Source organism: Thermobia domestica, chromosome 1 (assembly GCF_964235325.1).
Source record: "Thermobia domestica chromosome 1, izTheDome1.hap1.1, whole genome shotgun sequence".
Taxonomy (NCBI): domain Eukaryota; kingdom Metazoa; phylum Arthropoda; class Insecta; order Zygentoma; family Lepismatidae; genus Thermobia; species Thermobia domestica.
In genome coordinates this window covers 15,952,129-15,973,251 of record NC_137454.1, presented here as the reverse complement: position 1 = coordinate 15,973,251, position 21,123 = coordinate 15,952,129, and the positions used below count along the sequence as shown (strand labels likewise).

General features: G+C 39.2%; 1 protein-coding gene across 1 annotated transcript in view; it reads left to right on the top strand.

Moving 5' to 3' along the window:
* LOC145665928 (calcium and integrin-binding protein 1-like) overlaps positions 1–18,261 on the top strand; it is a 62,989-nt gene extending 44,728 nt beyond the window's left edge. Inside the window, exons 3-5 of the mRNA XM_081733035.1 lie at positions 8,583–8,730; positions 11,837–11,973; positions 17,957–18,261. Coding sequence (XP_081589161.1) covers positions 8,583–8,730; positions 11,837–11,973; positions 17,957–18,067 — 396 coding nt within the window. The 3' untranslated portion in view covers positions 18,068–18,261. The remainder of the gene's footprint in view (positions 1–8,582; positions 8,731–11,836; positions 11,974–17,956) is intronic.
* Positions 18,262–21,123: the final 2,862 nt, after the last annotated feature.

The following is a 21,123-nucleotide window of genomic DNA, read 5'->3' as shown; positions in this document are numbered from 1 at the left end:
TATAGTGGATACAGTAACTTCCTTAAAAGCGAATGGATTAAAACCAAATTTGGTCTGTTCATTTTTATTACAAATATCAAATCCGATCCCTCATATTGTTTCAAAATGGAGGCCGCTAAAAAATTTTAAAACTTCAAAACTCCCTTAATTTTGAGTTATATGATAAAAAAAAAATAAAGTGATTTCTAATTTTGGTTTGAAATACTTGCACAGTTGTTAAAAAAAAAAAGTTTAATATTTTAAAATGACGATAATGTGCGTCACCGAGATTGAACTGGGAATTGCCGCACTAGTGAAATCACACCATATTGACAAGGAAGGGTCACGCAGTGGCTCCGCTGAGATCCGAACGAGACAATTGTGTTTGCATTTGATATGTTATAATTTGACGAATCCCAAAGTTATACGTGCCACCGGGCGGAATGTCGTGAGTTACAACATATTTTGTAATATAAAAGCTACAAAGCTGACAGAATAGTTTGAACCGAGTCATTTGTTCGGAAACAGTTGAGTAAATGGAAAACTCAAACAATACGTATCCCATCATTTTCAACAACAAACATTTTTGGGGTAAAAACTTTGTCCCAGGGTCCCCCGCAGGGTCCCAGACGGGGTCCAACTAAAAATTTTCAAATGGCAAGGGGGGTTAAGTGGCACATCATTTGAAAGCTCTTGTAAAATGAAAGAAAATGCAGCAAGTCTCGTCTCTCTACGACGACCCTGTGCAAAATGGCGGCGGGTCAAAATGTAAACAAAAACTTAATTGAAAAGTCCATGGTTACCCCTATAAATCGGAAACGGTGAGAGAAATATGAAAATAGAAAAGGGAGTGTGGCATTATTTTCAAAGTGCAACAATTTGAGTTAAAGCGTCTTGTCCCAGGGTGCCAACAGGGTCACAGGTGGGGTCCAACTAAAAAGTTTCAAATGGCAAAAGGGTTAAGTAGCTCACCGTTTGCAAGATCTTGTTAAATGAAAGTAGATGGATCAAGTCTTGACTTTCTACGACAACCCTGTGCAAAATTGCGGCGGGTCAAACTGTAAACAAAAGCTTAATTGAAAATCTATTGCCACCTTGAATCCAAGATGGCCGCTTAAAACCTATGTCATTCATAACAGTAGAAATCTAAATCTCTATTTTTCTCTATTACGTATTTAGAAATAATAGGAAGACTAAAGAACAATTGAATTTCCATTCACTTCAGCTATTATTTCATTCGGTAACAACACATATATGTTTTGTTCTTAATGCACGTTCGTCACGGTTCTCTCGACATTATTTACTTGAATATAACGAATAACGCTCGCTTCTCCAACACCAGTGGTGTGAGCTGGATATGCGTTCGATACATAGTGCGACATTTTGAACCCAGGATGTTGCGTTTTTGAACATTTTTCATATTTTAGTAACTTACTAATCAACATTAATGCCAAATTTGTTTTCGTAGCTTCACTAGTTTGGTACGCTTATCCTTTCGATATAGGTTTGAAGCGGCCCTCTTGGATTCAAGGTGGCAATAGATTTTCAATTAAGCTTTTGTTTACATTTTGACCCGCCGCAATTTTGCACAGGGTTGTCGTAGAAAGTCGAGATGCGCTCCATCTTCTTTTACTTAACAACAGCTTCCAAACGATGTCCTACCTCTCTTGCCATTTGAAACTTTTTATTTGGACCCCACCTGGGACCATGTGGGGACCCTGGGACAAGACGTTTTCACTGTAATCGTTGTACTTTGAAAATAATGCCACACATCATTTCCTGTTTTCACATTTGTCTTACCGTTTCCGATTTATAGGGGTGACCATGGACTTTTCAATTAAGTTTTCGTTTACACTTTGACACGTCGCCATTTTGCACAGGGTTGTTGTAGACTTGCTGCATTTTCTTTCATTTTACAACAGCTTTCAAATGATGTACCACTTAACCCCCCTTGCCATTTGAAAATTTTGAGTTGGACCCCGTCTGGGACCCTGCGGAGGACCCTGGGACAAAGATTTTACCCCAAAAATGTTTGTCGTTGAAAATGATGGGATACGTGTTGGCCGAGTTTTCCACTTACCCAACCGTTTTCGAACAAATGACTCGGTTCAAACTATTATGCCAGGCAAATTTTTTGTAGTTCTTACATTACAAAATATGTTGTAACTCACGATATTCCCCTCGGTGACACGTATAACTTGGGAATTCATCTAGTTATAACATATCAAATGCAAACACAATTGTCTCGTTCGGATCTCAGCGGAGCCACTGAGTGACCCTTCCTTGTGAGATATCTCATGAGCTTTCAATTTTAATTGTATTTCAATATACAGGTCTTGTTGCATTTGTATTTTTCTGGTTTTTCAATATGCAGTTCTCATTAGTTTCATATCGTATCTCTTTCATTTAAATTGCTTTTTAAAGAACTCTGCACCTGTTGCATTGAAAATGTTTAATAATCTTTTTTTTCTTTTTTTGTTCTTAACAATATGTATAAAACAAAATATGCCTATCAGAACAAAAAATATTTATAAATATTTTCCAGTATTAGATTCCAACTATATTTCTCTCTTCCGCTTATCTTTGCCACCCTATGAAACCTTCTCGCGAACCCCCTAGGGGTCGCAACCCCAGGTTGAAAAATCCTGCCATAGGGAATACAACCGTAATATGTTGGTAAATCTTCAACTAAAAATTAAGTGATGCCCTTCGAATTTCCGTATTTTATTCAATGTTATGAAAATGCAGGCAAGTGAGTTCTACGAATGTCTTCTGCTCCTGAAGACGTCATATTTGAAATCAACTATATATCTATCTATCTAAACACCCCGGACAAAACATTAGTCACCCCCGCGCGAGAGCAAGACTGCTTTGACAAACAGGTACAGATGGCGTATTGGTCGAATCACATGGCGAAACGTGCATACACTGCCTCGAGTCGATCAGAGGGCATTACTATGGAGTTACACAGAACCGATCGAAACGGTGTGACTGCGGTAAGATGGGGAAGACCGCGGACGTGACGGAGTGGCAAAAAGGGGCAATCGTGTTTGGCCCTGCCCATGGCCACACAGTGATGGAAGTTCCCCGATTTGTTGGTGTTTCGCGGCGGACTGTTCAAGTGTCTACAAGCAGTGGTGTAACACACGTGGCCATGAAACACGACGCCAGAACTGTGGTCGGAAAAAGATCCTCACAGATCGGGCCCCAAGACGGGTTGCCAGGCTTGTGAATCGAAATCGCTTCCAAACCCGCCAGGAATTACTGAAGTCCGTGAATGAAGGCCCAGTCCACCCTGTCAGCGAGAGAACATTAGGGCGAGAACTGCATGCAATGAACATATGGAGTCGGGTATCTCGCAAAAGGCCACAGTTCACACATGCACATAAAGTTGTTCGTCTGCAATGGGCTAATAATCATCAAACATGGACAGTAGCAGACTTGCGCCGTGTCATATGGTCTGACGATTTTGCCTGTATTCGAATGACGCCCGGCGTCGTGTCCACCGACGGCCACATGAAACATTTCACCCGCAGTGTGTGGAAGGTCAGGTGCAGGCCGGGGGTGGGTCTGTCATGCTCTGGGGGTGTTTTTCGTACTATGGGGTTGGCCCACGCATTGAGATGTCCACGAACATGAACCCAGTACGTTTATTTGAACATCCTGGACGAGCAGGTGTTGCCCTTCGGTCACTTTCTTCTCGATGACTTTGCTATAGACACCCCCATTTTTCAAGACAACAACAGCAAGGTTCACAGAGCTGGACCCATATGTGACTGGTTTGAGGAACACTCCGGTACCCTACCACACCTCGAATGGCCCGCAAAATCGTTGGACCTCAACCCAATTGATCATCTGTGGGACCAGTTGGAACAGCGGGTGAAACGTCGACATCAGTATCCCCGACGTTTGGTGGAATTGCGTGATCTTGTCCTCCGTGAGTGGGTTCAACTGGATGTGACGGCCTTGCAGATCCTTGTGGACTCCCTTCCCAACCGCATCCAGGCGGTTATCCAGGTCAGGGTCGGCGCTACACGGTATTAACGTAAGAACCAAGGGGAGTGACTAATTTTTGTCCGGGGTGTATATACAGTGGCGGATCCAGGATATAATCAAGGGAGGAGCTAAACCATAGTTTGCCCCTTTATCCAGTGTAAAGCAGGATAGAAGCCCATTTTATCCAGTGTATACCTGAACATCAAGAGGGGGATATAGCCCCTATAGCTCCCCCTTTGGATCCGCCACTGTATTTTTACCAAAAATACAACATGAAATCAAGGGTGACTTTAGGATTTTAATTTTGAGTTGACACGCTCCCTCGCTTATGGATACGTTTGATTGATTAATGACAGTAGCAGGGGTAAAAATGAGGAGGAACGTGGGGGGACGCCGTCCTCCACTTCCCGAAACTGGCGTCTGGGTCGTCCTCCCACTTTCTAAAAAAAAAAAAAAAATTACAATGGGTAAACATAGACGCGGGGAACGGTGTGACGCCAAGCGTCCCCCTACTTTTTCAGATCCACTTTTACCCCTGGACAGTAGGAAATTACTTTTACAGTAGTGGTTGATGCTATTTATTAAATAATTATCTGCTATTAATATAAATAATGGAAAATATATTTACTCTTTATTGTATCTTTTAGTTTTTAAATATTTTTCAAAATTTTTGGGCAGGCCCGTGTCTACCCCGCCTAACCGCTAAAGCCACCACTGCATGAAATTCTTTATAATGAAATACAATTTATTCAATGAAATAGAATCAATTTTCACTTCCATAACAGTTTTATCTCTTATTATTTAACCCTTTATGACCCGAATTAAATATTAATTTGAATTTTAATATATTTGTTTCGTATTTCGGTTCTAAATGCGTACAAGTAACCATTAAATCGATCGATTTGATGATTATCATCATGGACCACGTGTTTACACTTAAGGGACTTTAAAGTCCCGTCAGGCAGAAACGAGTTTACATAATAATTGTAATATATTTTTGGTTCGGATGTCTTTCTAATCATAAATTTTACTGTCTTAAGGATAAAATTAGAAGCAATTCTTAATACTATGATCATGATTTATTGTTTGTACCTTTACATACAATTTCTGATTTTTCTTCTTCAATTATGTAAATAAACATAGAAATAATAACTGAATAAAATTTCAGTACAATATTGAGTGATAATGCAACATACAGCACGAACCACTTGTAAAATACAGAGGAGGTTTCTTGATAACTAACATTACGTATGTGTATATGTAACAGAATTGTGAATGATATTTGAGTACTAATAGTAACAACATTTTTGAGTTTACATCCAAATTTTCGAAGCAGTCTGCGTTGATTTACTCACATATGATGAAATTCAAAGAAACAATTCTTCTTTTCATTCACACATAAAAACACATTACACAGTCCACATTTGGAGTGTGGTCTCGATTCAATCTTCTTGAAAGAACAAAGTTCACATCTAGCTCTCTCTTTTACGAATTGTGGTCAATGTGTACCTCGATTTTGAAACCTAATATTATTGCTTACGGAAAATTTGGATTTTCTTCTCTTGATTGGTCCCACTCTTGGTGATGAGTCCTGCTTTGGTCTACCACGCTTCTGACAGTGTTTACGTCCTTTAGTGAGTAGTCCTTGAGTCACCTGAAGTTTGAATAACAGAAAAGGCATTCTCCAATAGAGGTCGCAAAAGATTATAAATGCGTTTACCAATACAATTTCAAGAAATGCAAAGAAAAGTCGGTGCCACCATTTTTTTGCTCTTCTATCAGGATCGTAAAGGGAGCGAAGCATATCGGCCTTATCTACACCACCCATGTGATTATTATAGTCTTTGACGACTAAACGAGCTAGAATGTTTATCCTTGAGCCATCTTTCGTCTTACGTTCTACAGTTATGATTTCAGTACCATGATAATTTGCTTGGATACCCATCCTGGAATATCCGAGGCAACGAAATGAGGAATATTTAGTATTTACAAAACATTTTTCTTATTTAGATATCACCGAAAACAAATTTCACTGTAAATAGAGCACACCACTTATAGCCCGAAAAGGTAAATCCTGATGCCGCCTCTGCCTACAAGCCTGACGGGACTTCTGGGTCCACCTGTAATTTTATGGCATAATACGCGCAATAATACAAAAATTGTTAAAATTTACATTTGTGTTATTTATACTATACCTGATCAAGTAACAAAAAAATCCACGAACGTCTGAAGCTTCAAATACTACACAAAAACTAGACTAAATCAGAACACACTCGACTACGACTCACAAATAAACAGCATGCTTCTAACGGGCGAAATTGTATTTGTCATACATACACAGCAACGCTCATAAACAGCTTGTACCATCTTGTGAGCGTTCCTTGAAGAGTTTGAAGAAAGACTTGTTAGTCCCGACAGGTTGCTGGCAACACAAGGGCTATTACGTAATAGGAAACGTAACCTTGAAACACCGGGACTTACAAGTCCCGACAGTCGATAAAGGGTTAAGGAATTTTGTTCCAAGACAAAGATGCTTCTTTCTTTCATGTTAAAATGTAAAGAAGAAACTTTTTTTTTTTTTTTTTTTTTTTTTTTTAGTTTTAGATTACTGACTAAAATGTGTTTACATATTTTCTTAATCCATTAAACCATTGCGCTTGAACTATCTTAGAACACGAGTTATTGCATGGTCAAAGTTATCGAATTATTTGATTGCAGTTAAATGTGTAAGCAGCACTGGTATCGTGGTGAAAGAACTTTCTGTTTCATCCGGTAGATGTCAACCATTTGTGGAGTTTGCTGCTATCTGCTGGTGGTATCTGTAACTTGTAGCAGTCTGGCTGGAATTGTATATTTTAATTTAAATCGAAAATGACGGTACTAAAAATACTCAATACTTTCTTGTTTCTTAATCTTAGTATTGTTCGACTGTTCTAATTGTAACTTAATTTTTAAGTTGTTGTCCGTGTAATTGGAATTAACGAAAGCTATTTGTAGCCAATTATAGGATCTAATTCTAAAACCAGTGCAGGGAAAGCATGGCTCCACTGACGACTAGGGTTCGGGTTCTGGTCAGGCCTGTATCCACGGGGGGGTCTAGAGGGGCGGTCTCCTAAATTTTTGCTGGTCCCGTAACATTTTCACGGTAAGCTTTCAAATAGTTGTTTCAGAAAAAATGTTCCGGGGGGGCACACTTAGTATTCCGGGGGGCACTGCTGGTTCTATTCCATTTATTATTATATTATAGACGTATTATTTTGGCCTCCTCCATGGGGCACTCCCAGAGCCCTCCGAAAAACATGTCTGAAAGAAACACTGCTTACAAATAAACTATAATATGGTGATGAAATATAATATGGTTGGATCGGGCCCCCGTAACTTCTAATTTCTACCCCCCCCCCTTACATTTTTGGGCTGGCTACCGGCCTGGTTCCGATCGCGAATAATCTTTTAATTCGGAATGATTCGGGAAGAGAACTGAAAAACGTTTGAGATATGATTTAGAAACATCGTTACCTAAAGATTCTTAATAACTAGAAACGAGTTGAACAAGTGTGAAACAAGAAGTCGAGACAGCCATCTGTAGCAGTTTTGTTACAAAAGCAATTTTCTCTTTTTCTCTGCAATTTCGCTTTTCTTTCAATATGAATTTCAGTTCCATATCAATACCATAACAACATTTGTTATTTGTAGTATGTTGTGTAACAGAGGCGCATCAATGGGAGGGGGGTCCACCGGGTCCAAATCTTCCCCCAAAACTTAATAATTCAACACATATTTGTAAACTTTCTCAATAAAACTATACATATCTAATAGGGAAATAATTGGTCTAGCATGAAAATTTGATCTTACAGTTTATCTGTACTCTTTGTCATATAAAAACTATCTAGTTCTGTTATTTTTTTTTTCTGAAAATATAGGTGGAAATATTTTAGCATTACTTATAGTCTTTCCGGGCGTAGAATACTGGCCGTTCAATACAATATAGATGTAGTGGCATATAGTATTGGAACCCCTGCCCCCAAAGCTTAGGTCCCTACCAACAGAACGTTTCTGGTTGCATACCTGTTGTGTAATGATTTGTGTATCTTTAAACGTTGATAAATGCTCTTCGGTGTGTTCCTATCATATTAATTTCTTGTTTTTATATTATGAAACACATAACACTAAAACAGATTTGAAATCTAAACTTAGTATGAAGTAGTGTTGCAGACGAGACTTGGGAATTTTGTCGTCTCAAAACAAGGGCGCCCATCAGGGGGGCAAGGTGGGGCGCTTGCCCCCCCTAGAGTAAACTGTACTTCAGAATATCGAAAATCCAATAGAATTTTTACATTAGTTACAGCAAAATTTGAAACTATTTTTGAAACGTCGCTTATACTTGCCCCCCCCCCTTCCTTGGAAACCACAACACGGGCGTCGAAAGCTCAAAGCTAGACGTGGATTTTCATATTTCTCATCTCGTCTCATTTTCGAGAGAATCAAGATGATGAGACGAGAAATTTCTGTCCTCGTTGGCAACGCTCTTCTTAGTTAAATAGTCTAGTATTTTTGGTTTCATTTCCTTCAGTACATGTTTGTAATCACAGCTATTCTTCTGTTTTCAGTTTAATCCTTTCTCCGATCGGATTTTCCGTGTATTTTCCTCTCAATCCGATGGCTGTTTTTCTTTCCACGACATGCTAGACCTCTGTTCTGCTCTCTCGGAAGACACACCAATCACAACGAAGGCTTCGTGGGCGTTCAAAATTTTTGGTAAATAACAATCAAATATTTCGTCTTAAAAGTAGTCCTAAAATATATTTCTATACACTATTTAAACTATCTCGCTAATTTAAGATACAAACTGTTTCAATGTATTTACCTTTCTAATGTTGTAACGAAAGCCATGAACTTTTGCTGGTTACTGTGCATGAAATAATTCCAAATCCCCTGTCTCAAATCCAATTATGTAATAGGTTAGCGATAAATTAATTAAATTTATTCATTTATTTACGAGCACTAGAGGATTAGTCGTAATTATAGTGTTTAAAAATTAATGTACCTATTATCTATTGAAGATCAATCTTTAATTTTTCACTTAATGACATTATGAATACAATATTGTTAATGTTTGTATTATTTACTAGGTTAAGCAAAGCATATATTATCTACAGGTCATGTTTAACCCTTCAATTTGTGGTGTTATCAGTAATGGTTCTTCAGGGAAGCCACATCTAGAGTCATAACAGTCGTCTATACAAGTGGTGCAAGGCACCAGAGCCCCCGGACGAAGGAACCCCTCACTTGTTTGATGAAGTTTATATTACTTACGAGGTGTGTTTAAAACAAACCGAACTTTTGCTATAACATCTTTATTGCTCATTGTACAACATTTAAGCACTGCCCCCCTCAAAATAGTTCCCTCTACTGTCAATACACTGTTCCCCCAACGTTTCATCCATTTTTGTAAAGCCTCCTACTACGCACTTTCTGAAATGGTGCGCAGGTCGTTTGTCACATAGTTTGAAAACGATGGCCTTTTAAGGTGATTTTGGGAATAGGAAACGTCTGCTCGGGCTAGGTCCTAAGAATAGGGTGGATGGGGCACATCGAGAGATTGATGTTTTGCCAGATAACTGCTGTTTAGGAGCGAAGCGCGAGTGAGCGCTCAGGCACGGTGCACCATCCAAGTCTGGTTTTCCCACAGTTCAGGCCTCTTCATGTGGGCAACATTCCTCGACCGCGCCAAAATGTCCTAGTAAAACTGTTTGTTTACCATGATAATTACAGAAACTTGATGTGTTGAATTTGAAAGATACAACAGATCAGCTGATTTGTTTTGTTTTTATGTTGTTCCCCGTTTATGGTCTACAGAAGGAAAGAGCGTACCATTCCTGCAGCAATAGGTCCCGAAGAGAGTAGAATCCTAGAACTAACTGGAAAACCATATATATGAATCAATTTAAGTGGCCCGTTGTTATGGCTTCTGCCAAAGGAATGAAGCTTTAAATGCTACAACTATTCAAAATAACTCGTTGCTTCGGAGGGGTTAAATATCCTCCCGCACTGGGTCCAACTCGCTGGTTGAGGGCCCACAAATAATTCATGCTCCAGAGCCTCGAAGAGATTTCTTACGCACTGGTTACATTAATAAATATTCAAATTTTATCGTTGCAATAAAGGAAAGAAAACTTATGTAATGTAGTAATTCTTGTACAGCTTTCTGGAGCTATACAAGACGTCTTCCCTTAGTTTCTAGCGATATGCAATAGATATGTGGACAGTGTACGAAGTCTTGCCTTGCCGGTTACATCCATTACGGAAGGACGCCACTGCCCACGTCTGACGGGTTTTCTGCACCCATAAAACCTATTCCACTTCACCCTTGCTGTCGGCGGTTTTATCCGTTTCAATTTTCAATGCTTTGTTCGCTCCGTAGCCTGCAACGTGGGTGAACAATAAGAAATATTAGCTACATGCTACACATGTTCTTGTTGACAGTATCTGTTAATAACGTAGATACTGAAAGCTTAGACTTCGCTTCAGTCGATGCAACTGGCAAGTTTGAAGAAACGATATTTTGTGTTTTGCTTTTGAAAGTTTTTTTTTTTTTTTTTTTTTTAACATCTTAATTTAAAAATTAGTTTTGTACGTGACGTAAATTACGTATAATTTACATTAAAAAAACGAATAGAGTAAACTATCTTGCAATCCCTAAGTGCACTAACGTAATTTACTAATAATATTTTTATTGGTGTTTTAGGTTTTCTTTCCGATGGATTGAGGAGTCTAGTAAGAGGAGGAGCTATGCCACTTCGAAAAGAAATGGAAATAAATTGAGCTTTCTAAAGTATCGTGTTGCATCATGAGTTGTATAACAAAGTGTCAACTTTTTGCTTCTTAACTTATTGCTAGGTAAATTATGCAAAAGGAAAAATATGAATTTCAATGTAAATAGCATTTATTATGAAATGCATGGTATAATATTTGTAGTATATTCTGTGGAAAAATCAATACAGTACATCAAAGAGTTTTAACACGACTTAAATACTTTTGCCTAAGTGTAAATCATGTTCGGAGGTATAGAGAAATAGCATGACTTCTGGAGTATTTTCACTGTTCATTGTTTCTGTGGATATTAGTTTTTGGTAAACACCATGAAAAACTGGGCGAGTATAAGGCATTATTTCCATGAGGCATTTTAACTTCAGGGCTGATATCGGTCGCCCATGTGAATAGAGTAGTGGTATTTCTTCAAGCAGTGTAGTCACATAAGGATAATCAACCACGAGATCTCTTCCGGTTTTGGGAGGGATGAAATGGCAACTTCAAGAAGAGTTCCATGTCAAAAATAGGTGTATTTGAAGAAGTGTATGCCTGTAGTGTTATATCAAATTTCAGAGCAGTTATTTTCGTGGTATGAATGGTAGCACCGGATATTGTAACACCACTCTGTACTATTTTAATGTTCAAATGTTGGTACGTCCTCTAATGCCATCCCAGACACCATCAGTAAGAGGCATAACTCCTCTCACTCAAAATGCTGCTGAGGATATACTCATGAACTCAGAATATCAGCTGCAGAAAACGCGGGAACTATGCCACATGATTTTAGTTCACATTATAGATGACATATGGGAATAGAATACTAGAAATTGCAAAAAATAAAATTTTCAACATTTGTTGCATAGCTCCCTCTCTCATAAGACCCCTCCATTTTACTTAATTTTCAATCGTTGTTTGCAGAATCAGGTAGATGATAAAAATCCTACCGGTGTGTGCAGGGAGTAAAAATTAGCTTTAATGTAGAAAATTAGAGTGAGAATTATATTCTTTGATACACAATATGAACTTGCATGTCTATCCTTTTCAATTGCAGATTTTGATGAGGACAACTGTTTGAATGAATATGACCTGCGAAAAATCATCACTCGGCTGACAGTCGAAATGGACACAAGGAAAAATGCGAAAGCTCTTTCCCTGGCACAATATGAATACGAAAAGGTCATTGCTTCGGTGAGTACAAACTGTTTTCGTTACAAGTATTTATTTGTGTTTTTCATTTGCTTTCTCTGTGGGGCTTCAAATTTGCTTTATCTTCAAAATAAACATATATATATAAAGTTGAGAAACTGTAACAGATAATGGACACTCAAATCTAAAATTGATATATTAAAGGTGAACTGACGATATGAGCGCTTAGGCAAATTGTCCTTGTCACGAAGAGGCCAACATACATGCTTCAAATAAAGAAGTGAAAACAATGATTAAAAATAAGACTTTCAAAAAATTGAGTCTATATCTACCTTCTATATAAATATAATTAAAAGTGACTATGTTTGTGACTTCATAATTCGTGAACCACCCTACCAATGTCGATCAAATTTTCAACATAGATGTTTTTTACAATTTCACCTCGCCGGTACAACGTAGGGGAGGAGGTGGATATTAGAGGTGGAGGAGGGGGATACTATATTAGAGGGAATTTGACTAAGGGCATCTAATTTGAAGTACTCACCAACTACCTCTGTAAAAACTGTTGCAGAAGTACCACAGTGATTCTGAAACATGTATAATTGGATAGGGCGCATACTACTTCTTAAGTGAAGTCTTGACTACGGTAGGTTCCATAGTATTGGAGCTATGGACCTTTATATTTATTTATTTGAGGGGCCGCGGTGGCTCAGTGGTAGAGCGTTCACCTCTGGTGCTTGGGGTCCCGGGTTCGATCCCAGCCCCGCGAAGTGAACTTTGTGGTAGACAAACACCGTGTGCGTGGGTTTTCTCGGGGTTCTCCCGTTTCCTCCCACTTTCTTCATTCCACCATTTCATTCATCTCTCATCATCACCGTCTCCTTTAGCCTAACCGGTATAACCGTGGGACGTAAAACTCAAAGATTTCATTTCATTTTTCATTTATTTATTTATTTAATGTTTGCGGCAGCCTGTAACTCCGAAAGAAAGCATTTGTGCACCCAGCTTGTTCTATACTTTTCGTCTTATCTTGGTGCCAGGGATCTCCTCCCAAACGTTGTCGGTGTTGTTTTGAAACTCCCTGTATATATAAATGATCGAAAATGACTGATATTAGAGGATGATTCAGAAATATTAAAAAGTGACTGACTAACAGAACATAATACTATTTTATTTTAATTTTAACGCAGAGAAGCAGGTAATGGACGCTGGTAAAATATAATTTAATATAAAGGTTAAATAAAACAAAAACATCTTTAAAAAATAAATAAGAGATCATGAAAAAATATAGGCTTTCTCGTTATTATTGTAATAAAAGTACACAACTTTGTAATAAAAGTACATAAAATTTTGTCTCTGTATCCTTCATTTAAAATAATTAAATATGCAAGAAAAGAAAGGAACTGAGGACATAAAGGGGTAAGGATTACCATTATTAGACGCAGTTTTCCATATATCGGAATCCTTTAAGGTGAGAGACATAAATTCTATATGGAAGATACAGATGAATTCTATTGGAAAGGGACAAGAAAGAATCCAAAATGTTGCTCATAGCAACATGGTGGAGCGAGCATTGGTAGTTTGTAATAGGAACAAAGACAGTAAAATGCTACTACCGAACTATTCCTTCGATGACAAATTTACACGACTTAAAAGATGCGCTAATAAAAGTATGATTTATTTTAAAGAAAAAATTAATTAAGTTTAGTATTATTTTGTAGCTCAGTAACGTTCGTTGATATTTTTGTCAGTGACCTCCCAATATTTGCTCAGAAAATTTTGAAACTGTTTAATTCTGTTAGTTTCAGAGTAACTTTCAACGATTGACAATGAGCATTAACCTAACCTTATCCAATTCAATGACTAATCTTAAACTTAACCTAACTGAAACAATATTGTTACGTCATCAACTAATACATTAAAGTTTTATGTATACACAATCACAAATTCTTATTAGGCAACAAACTTTAAAAAAAAACTCCTATTAATATACGAGGAAGAATCAGAAACTAGGTTACAAGGATATTTCTGGAGTTTCGTTTGTTATAGAGGAATGAGGAGTTTGTGGTAATTTTAATACATGGAGTTGACAACTGTGTAGAGTTTCAGTCACCCGCCACCGACGGCGCTATTTGTTGGTAAACACAAATGGCGGCTCATTTGAAAAACTAGTCTTGCGAAGAAGTTCGCTCAGTTTTTCGATTTCTGGAGGCGAAACATGTAACCATGGCTGAAATTCAACGGCAGCCTGTAGAGGTTTAGGGACAGAGTGTAATGTTTCGTCAGTATGTCGCAAAATGGTGTCGAAAAAACGTCACCGACGAGAAACGCAGTGGCAAATCCAGTACGGTATCAACATATTTGAACACAGCTCCCGTGGAGGAGCTCTCTACAGCCCAGATCTCGCTCCAAGTGACTTTCACCCTTTCCTACTTGAAGAAGCACCTTCGTTTCGGACGAGAAGGTGAAACACTTCGTTACAACGTGGCTGAACACGCAAGAACAGGATTTTTACCGGAAGGAAATCTTCAAACTCATCATCCACGATGCAACAAGTGGTTTAACTGATATAGAGACCGTGTCGAAAAATAACCTAATGTATGTGCTATCTGTTTGCTGTATTGATTGTATGAAATAATATGAACACGTTTCACTACAGTCTTTGTAACCTTACTTTCTGGTTATTCCTCGTGTATCAGGTTGTCTAAAAAGTATTGAGCCTTTGGAGAACAAAATTTAGAATATATCTATTGTTGTTTGAAAACAACATTATGGAACCACATATGCTTCGATAATCTTCTATCATTCCTGCAGCAAAACTGTAATCCCGTTGCTGCAGAACTTCTGTACTTTGTGGTCAAAAAAAGTGACACGTGGTTTTCACAAACCTCTTTTGAAATAACTTAACTTCGTTCAGGGAGTTCTGCAGAAACCGAAAGAAGTTATAGTTTGATGGTGCGAAATCTGGTCTATTAGGTGGATGCATATAAACCTCGCAGCCAGGTTATTTCATTTTCTGACGGATTCTTGTATGTGGTCTGACATTGTCATCGTGGCACGCATTCTGTTTACCAGTTATTTCCGTTTATTTTGAATTGCTAGAGCCTTTCTATTTCAAGTGTACCCTCGGAAAATATGTGAAACATACTTTATCCCCAGCCCCTCCGTCCTCTTATGGAAAAAATCTTCCCTTTGCTTTGGGGAAAGAAGTGAATGATCTCTGCTGTGTCGCCAATTCATTCAGTCGTTTAGTTTTGGCGAGTGAAGACCGTAGGCTACTTAGAATGACTGACAAGCCAGTGCACAGCGAAACCTGTGAAATAATACAATGTAGCGACTCTGTCAGCACCAGAGATGTTCACCCTCGAGAGGGTGGCCCTCTCGAGGGCATCCTCACCCTCAAGTTCCCTCGCCCACAGTGACGCGAGGGCAAGGGAGCGCGAGGGCGAGGACAAGTTTTGGCCGCGAGGGCGAGGGTGCGTGAGGGCGAGCACAAGCTTCGATGGCAAGGGTGAGGGTGCGCGAGGGCGAGGACAAGTTTTGGCCGCGATGGCGAGGGTGCGCGAGGGCGAGGAAAAGCTTCGACGGCGACGGCGAGGGCGAGGGTGTGCGAGGGCGAGGACAAGTTTCGGCAGCGAGGGCGAGGGTGCGCGAGGACGAGGACAAGCTTCGATTGCGAGGGTGAGGGTGCGCGAGGGCGATTACAAATTTTGGCCGCGAGGGCGAGGGCAAGTTTCGACAGCGAGGGTGAGGGCGCGCGAGGGCGATGGACAATTCCATTCGCGAGGGCGAGGGTGAACGGGGGCGAGGGCCAACTGCTACTGCGAGGGCGAAGGTCAGTGAGGTCGAAGTAAAATGAACATCTATGGTCAGCACCGAATCATTGAAAAACCCCGGCCAAAGCAACTTACCATCCTCTTTCGAGGGAAGTACGGGAAAACACATCAACAGCAGCGCCAGAAAGGGCACACTTGAAATACAAAGACTCTAGGTTCGCTCTCATTAATTGTGTACAGTACATGTCCGAGTCTATCGTTTTTCCCGGTAGCAGCAGCTTGTGATACAAGAAGCTCTTCCAACCCTACCAGACGCACGGCATAACCTTCTTGGGCCCAGGTGGGCTTTGCTAGACTGTGAAGCTTGTCCTCGCTTAAACCACCATCTTTTTTACACATTGTTGTCATAACCTATGCACTTTTCATCACTTGTGATCAACCGCTTGAGAAATGTCTCGAGTTGATTATGTTTCAGTAGAGGTTCGCAGATGAAATTGGATCGAATAAATTGTTTTGAGCCAGATCGTGTGGCGCCCAGATGTCGAGCTTCTCTTTCTAAAGATATGCCACATTGGCTTGACCCCTAGTCTTCCGTTGCAAGCGCTACTATCGGCTGAAGGAATTCCACTCGCTTTCTCTTGCTTAGCAACAGCTGAACCCTTATTGCCTCAACGCGTGGGTGTGTGAGGGTGTGAGCTTTAGTTTGCATTTTTGCCACGGCTCAAGACATTTTGGAAGCACAATAGCTAGCTTTCTCAAAATGGTTGTTACACTGGTTGACTATGAATATTTAAGTCATTGGCAATGACATGACTGCTTACGTGATAATCTTGCTCGACTTTTGCCAGAATATCGTCCAGTTTTGTTGTAATTGGTCGCTCACTGCGAGGAGCATCATGAACATTGAAATTTCCAGAACGAAAGACAATGAACTCTCTTCTGATTGTTGCTTTTGATAATGTATCTTACCCATGAGCACAAATTCTTTCACAAGCATGAGCACCTTTTGTGACTTTATGAAAATGAAATTGTTAAATATGGTGCAGTTCGGGCGGAAAATTCACACATGCATTCCGAATTATCATAAGCATTCTAACTCGTTTTGCATACGGTACCTACTAAGCTTGAACTGTCAGCTGGAACCTTATAAAATCCCATCCGAAAAGGGAAAATTCCCATTTTGTTCTTAAGTTTCCCACGCGCTTTACCACAGTAGAGTCCCGAGAACTTGTCACTCGATACTGTACTCTACTAACAATGTATTGCCCTGTATATCTTATTTCCATCAGAAGTATTTTGTTAACTTCCATTTTACGCGGAAAAAGGTATTTTGCTTTTTTTCCATTATGCTGCAATTACAGGACTACACAGAATAAACGAATGATACACGAAACATGTCATTATCATTTTAAACTGGCCCATTCGAACTGTTGAACGCTTTGAATGTCGTTAACTTCTTACAACAGCAACCACAACAGTTCAGACTGTAACTTGTTGATAGGAACCACAACATCTATCTGCAACTGAAACACCACTTTCAGAATTTCCCCTCGTCACCAGGCCCGCAACCAGCCACAGAGGTTTGGGGGGTCATGAATATGTTAGGGGGGTCAAGTCATTAAAATTATCTTACAAATAGCTAAATTGTGTTTTTTGCATTAATAATAGCATTTTGTGTTAAGGTCTGCGGGACCTTGAAAAGTTTAGGGAGGGACAGACCCCCTACCCCCTGGTTGCGGGCCTGCTCCTCACTAATACCATCTACTGTTCAACAGTGATATCACCACTTCAGCTGTACAGTAAACAAAATGAAGGATATATATATATTAGTGGTATAAACATTAAATTAAATGTTCTAGAACTCTGAAATTAGGACTTCTACATCAATTTTGCGTTTTTCGAGCGTGAGTCTAATAATTTGAACACGTTTGTAAGTATATGAAACATTCCATAGATGCTGCCAATTTTGACCAAAATTCCCTTATCCCTATTCAAAAACTTTATGACAAGAAATCCGCCAAAATGAGGTTTTCTCCATGAGTTGGCATCACTGGCTGTCATATGATGTTAGGCCTGACCTGCTGAGACTCATATATCCTGAGATTTGGGCCACTAATGCCATCTCGTGTCCAAAAGGCTCAATACTTTTAAGACTACCTCATATATTACCTTGACTTTTCATGGTTTACAAGTGAAGTGTGTTATCTTATCAATGTTAATACTGGTTTATTATTATTTTTTTTCTACAGATTTTGAAGGAGTGTGACTTGGATCAGACAGGTTCCATTACGGTAAAAGAATTTGTTCATACAATAAGCAAAATGCCTGACTTCGCAGCGACCTTCCGGATACGATTTTGAACTTTTGTGCTTCAGTTTTGTTTTAGGACTTCTGCAGGACTTTAAGCACATTATTGCGTATACGAGCTGAATATTTTTGGTATACACTAATGACAACAGACGATAAACTGCAAAATACATCAGAATATTAAAATCATTCTGTATATTTATCGTGTAAATATCTGTGTTTACTTTATTATGATACTCAGAATACACTGTTTTTTTTTTTTTTTTTAACTTTTTCGTAGTCTTCCTTTCTCTCCCTTTCTTTCAGTATATATGACCTGTTTATTTGTTAGGAATTTAAGATCCAATGATAATGCGCCGAGGCTGAGACATGGTATTGATGAGAATGAACGAAATAAAAAAATGCAAATGAAGAAAGTGAACGGAAACGAAATAACTTTGAGGAAACTTATTGTACTATCCCGCACATTGTTCTACTGTATTTGTAAACATTTACATTATGTATAAACAATACTACATTCATTTACTACAAGCAACTATGAGAAACAGACGACAGGAATCAGCGCTACCATTTATCACGTGATGGAAGAGGAACACAAGCACTGCCGCTACACAGGAGCAACTTTAAAACACAGAGGATCACCACGTCTTGTATCAGTCTACAGCTGATCAACACCCCTTTCCTAGCTTGCTGTGGAGCTTCCAGAGAACCTTAACCTGACCTCAAGCCTCTTAACTTGTAGTGGAGTTCTGAGGCCTCTTGCCCACTTAGCTTGCAGCGGAGCTCTGTTGGAAATTTTTCTCATAGCTTTGGAACTTTTGAGAGCTTTCTTACCACAAAAACATCCAGCTTGCAGCAGAGTTCTGTGGCTCCCCTTTCCCGCTTACATTGCTGTGGAACTATGCGTTACTCTAACCTCTCTTTACTTGCAGTGCAGCATTGAGAATCCTACCCCACCTCCTTCAGCTTGCGGCAGAGCTTTGTGAGTAATCCTTCTCTTGATCATCCGGCCTAGGGACACCTTCTCACCCCAATTATTAAACAACTTCGTACTTACTTACTAGGGAAGTACTAGAAGTGGTACGCGGGGATCTGCATGTGTTATATATCATTGAAAAGGTCATACCGAGTACACCTTACATGTAAAATATCTCGCTTGAATCGAGCCTGTAGGAGGCGTGGCGAACATTTGAAGATCAGAACAAGGCACGCTTGGAAATACCAGAAACCGTGAATAAAATAGGAAGTTATGATCTAATTGTTTTGAGACGTTGTGTATATATAGGTTTAAAATTTAGCTGAATACGAATCTGACATCAAATGTTTACAAATCAAAATGGCGGATCCACCATGGAGGACAAATTCCAAAAAAAATCAAGCTATGGATCTGAAATTGGGTTTATAGAGATATTCGACGTTGCTATGTATGAATCGGACACCGAAAGTGTACAATTCAAAATGGCGGATCCAATATGGTGGACAATATGCAAGACACTGTTATGGAACTGAAAGCAGGTAGGTAGAAGGTTTCATGGTCGCGGAGTATATGTTAAAAGTGCAAAATGCAATATGACGGATCCAATATGGATTACCAAAACTGCATCAGTACAGAATGGACGTATGTGTATCGAAACGAGCCTGGACTCCGTCTCGATCTCGTCTTGATTTGGAAAAGCACATCTCGGTCTCGAATTAGAGACGAGATTGAGACTACGAGACTCGTAGTCTCGATGTCGGTACCATCCTGACTTATGGGAGTGGATATTTGTCATTCATATGGGTTACAAGCGTACACAGGCATAATGTCAAACCGGAAAGACAGTTATGAAAGCTTAACGATGTTTCAAACTCCAACGCGCACTTTTAACTGTTATTGTTCGGATCTTGATGATATCTGCAAATAATCGCAACGTACCCTCCAGGCGCCATTCAAGCAAGGCGTTACAGATGTAAAGTGCACTCGGTGCGAGCTTTTCAACGATATATAATACATGCTGATCTCCGCGTATCTCTTTGGAGGCGGAGAAGGGAGTTCGTACTAAAATAATTATTGTCTGTAGTAGGAAAAAAGTGATCGATCTGGCTCAACATAGAACAACATTGGCCATATGAGGCCAACTCACAAGCCCCTGGGAAAATGACCACCGTGCACCGTGAGCCCACGGTCTTTTACGACCTCCATTTTAGGGGTGAATTTATTCTCTGTTATGAGCATTTTTAAGGGGTGTACTCGTTCTCTTTTATGAGCATATTTTCCAACCCCTATTCGAACATAGCAGATAGCACATAGAAGAGCAGATAACACATAGCACTATTTTAACATAGTAGGTAACATAAGATTACGAAGACATATAAGAGCAGAAGACTACATAACATAGCAGACCTCCATTTTAGGGGTGAACTCGTTCCCTTTTATGAGCACTTTTCCAACCCTTATTTTAACATAGCATAGAATACACTGAGACTATGAACATACAGCAGAACAGATAATACATAGCACAGCTAATAAAAGAACATGGCGTATTTTCCAACCCCTATTTTACCATAGCAGAAATTACACTGAGACTATGAACACACAGCAGATACATAAGACTTGTTCCACCCTTATTTAGAGTATGGTATATTTTCCAACCCAAGGTCTTTTACGACCTCCATTTTAGAGGGTGAACTTAGAAATTACATAAAACTAAGACAATAATGAGGTTGTATTCGTTCCATGGAAGATTAAACATAGTCCATTTTAAAGGGTGGGCCTATTTTCCAAACATAAGACTACGGAGGGAGGGTGTACTCGTTCTCATTTTTCAACCATTATTTGAACATAACAGATAATACATTCGAACTCTATAGCAAAGATTCTTTTTAAGGAGTGAACTTGTTCTAACCTATATTTGAACATAGCAGAGATGATTATTTAAAGAATGCGAAACTTCCGTGTTTTGTTATCAGTTACATAATAACTTCCGCCATATGTAGATAATTCTCATTACGTCATTCATCCGGATTTTAAAAAACATTGACCTAGTTTTCTCTTTAACAGACAATAACTTGTCATTCAACGATAGGAATTCCTGAACGTAATGTAATCAATCACAAAGGTATAAAAAAA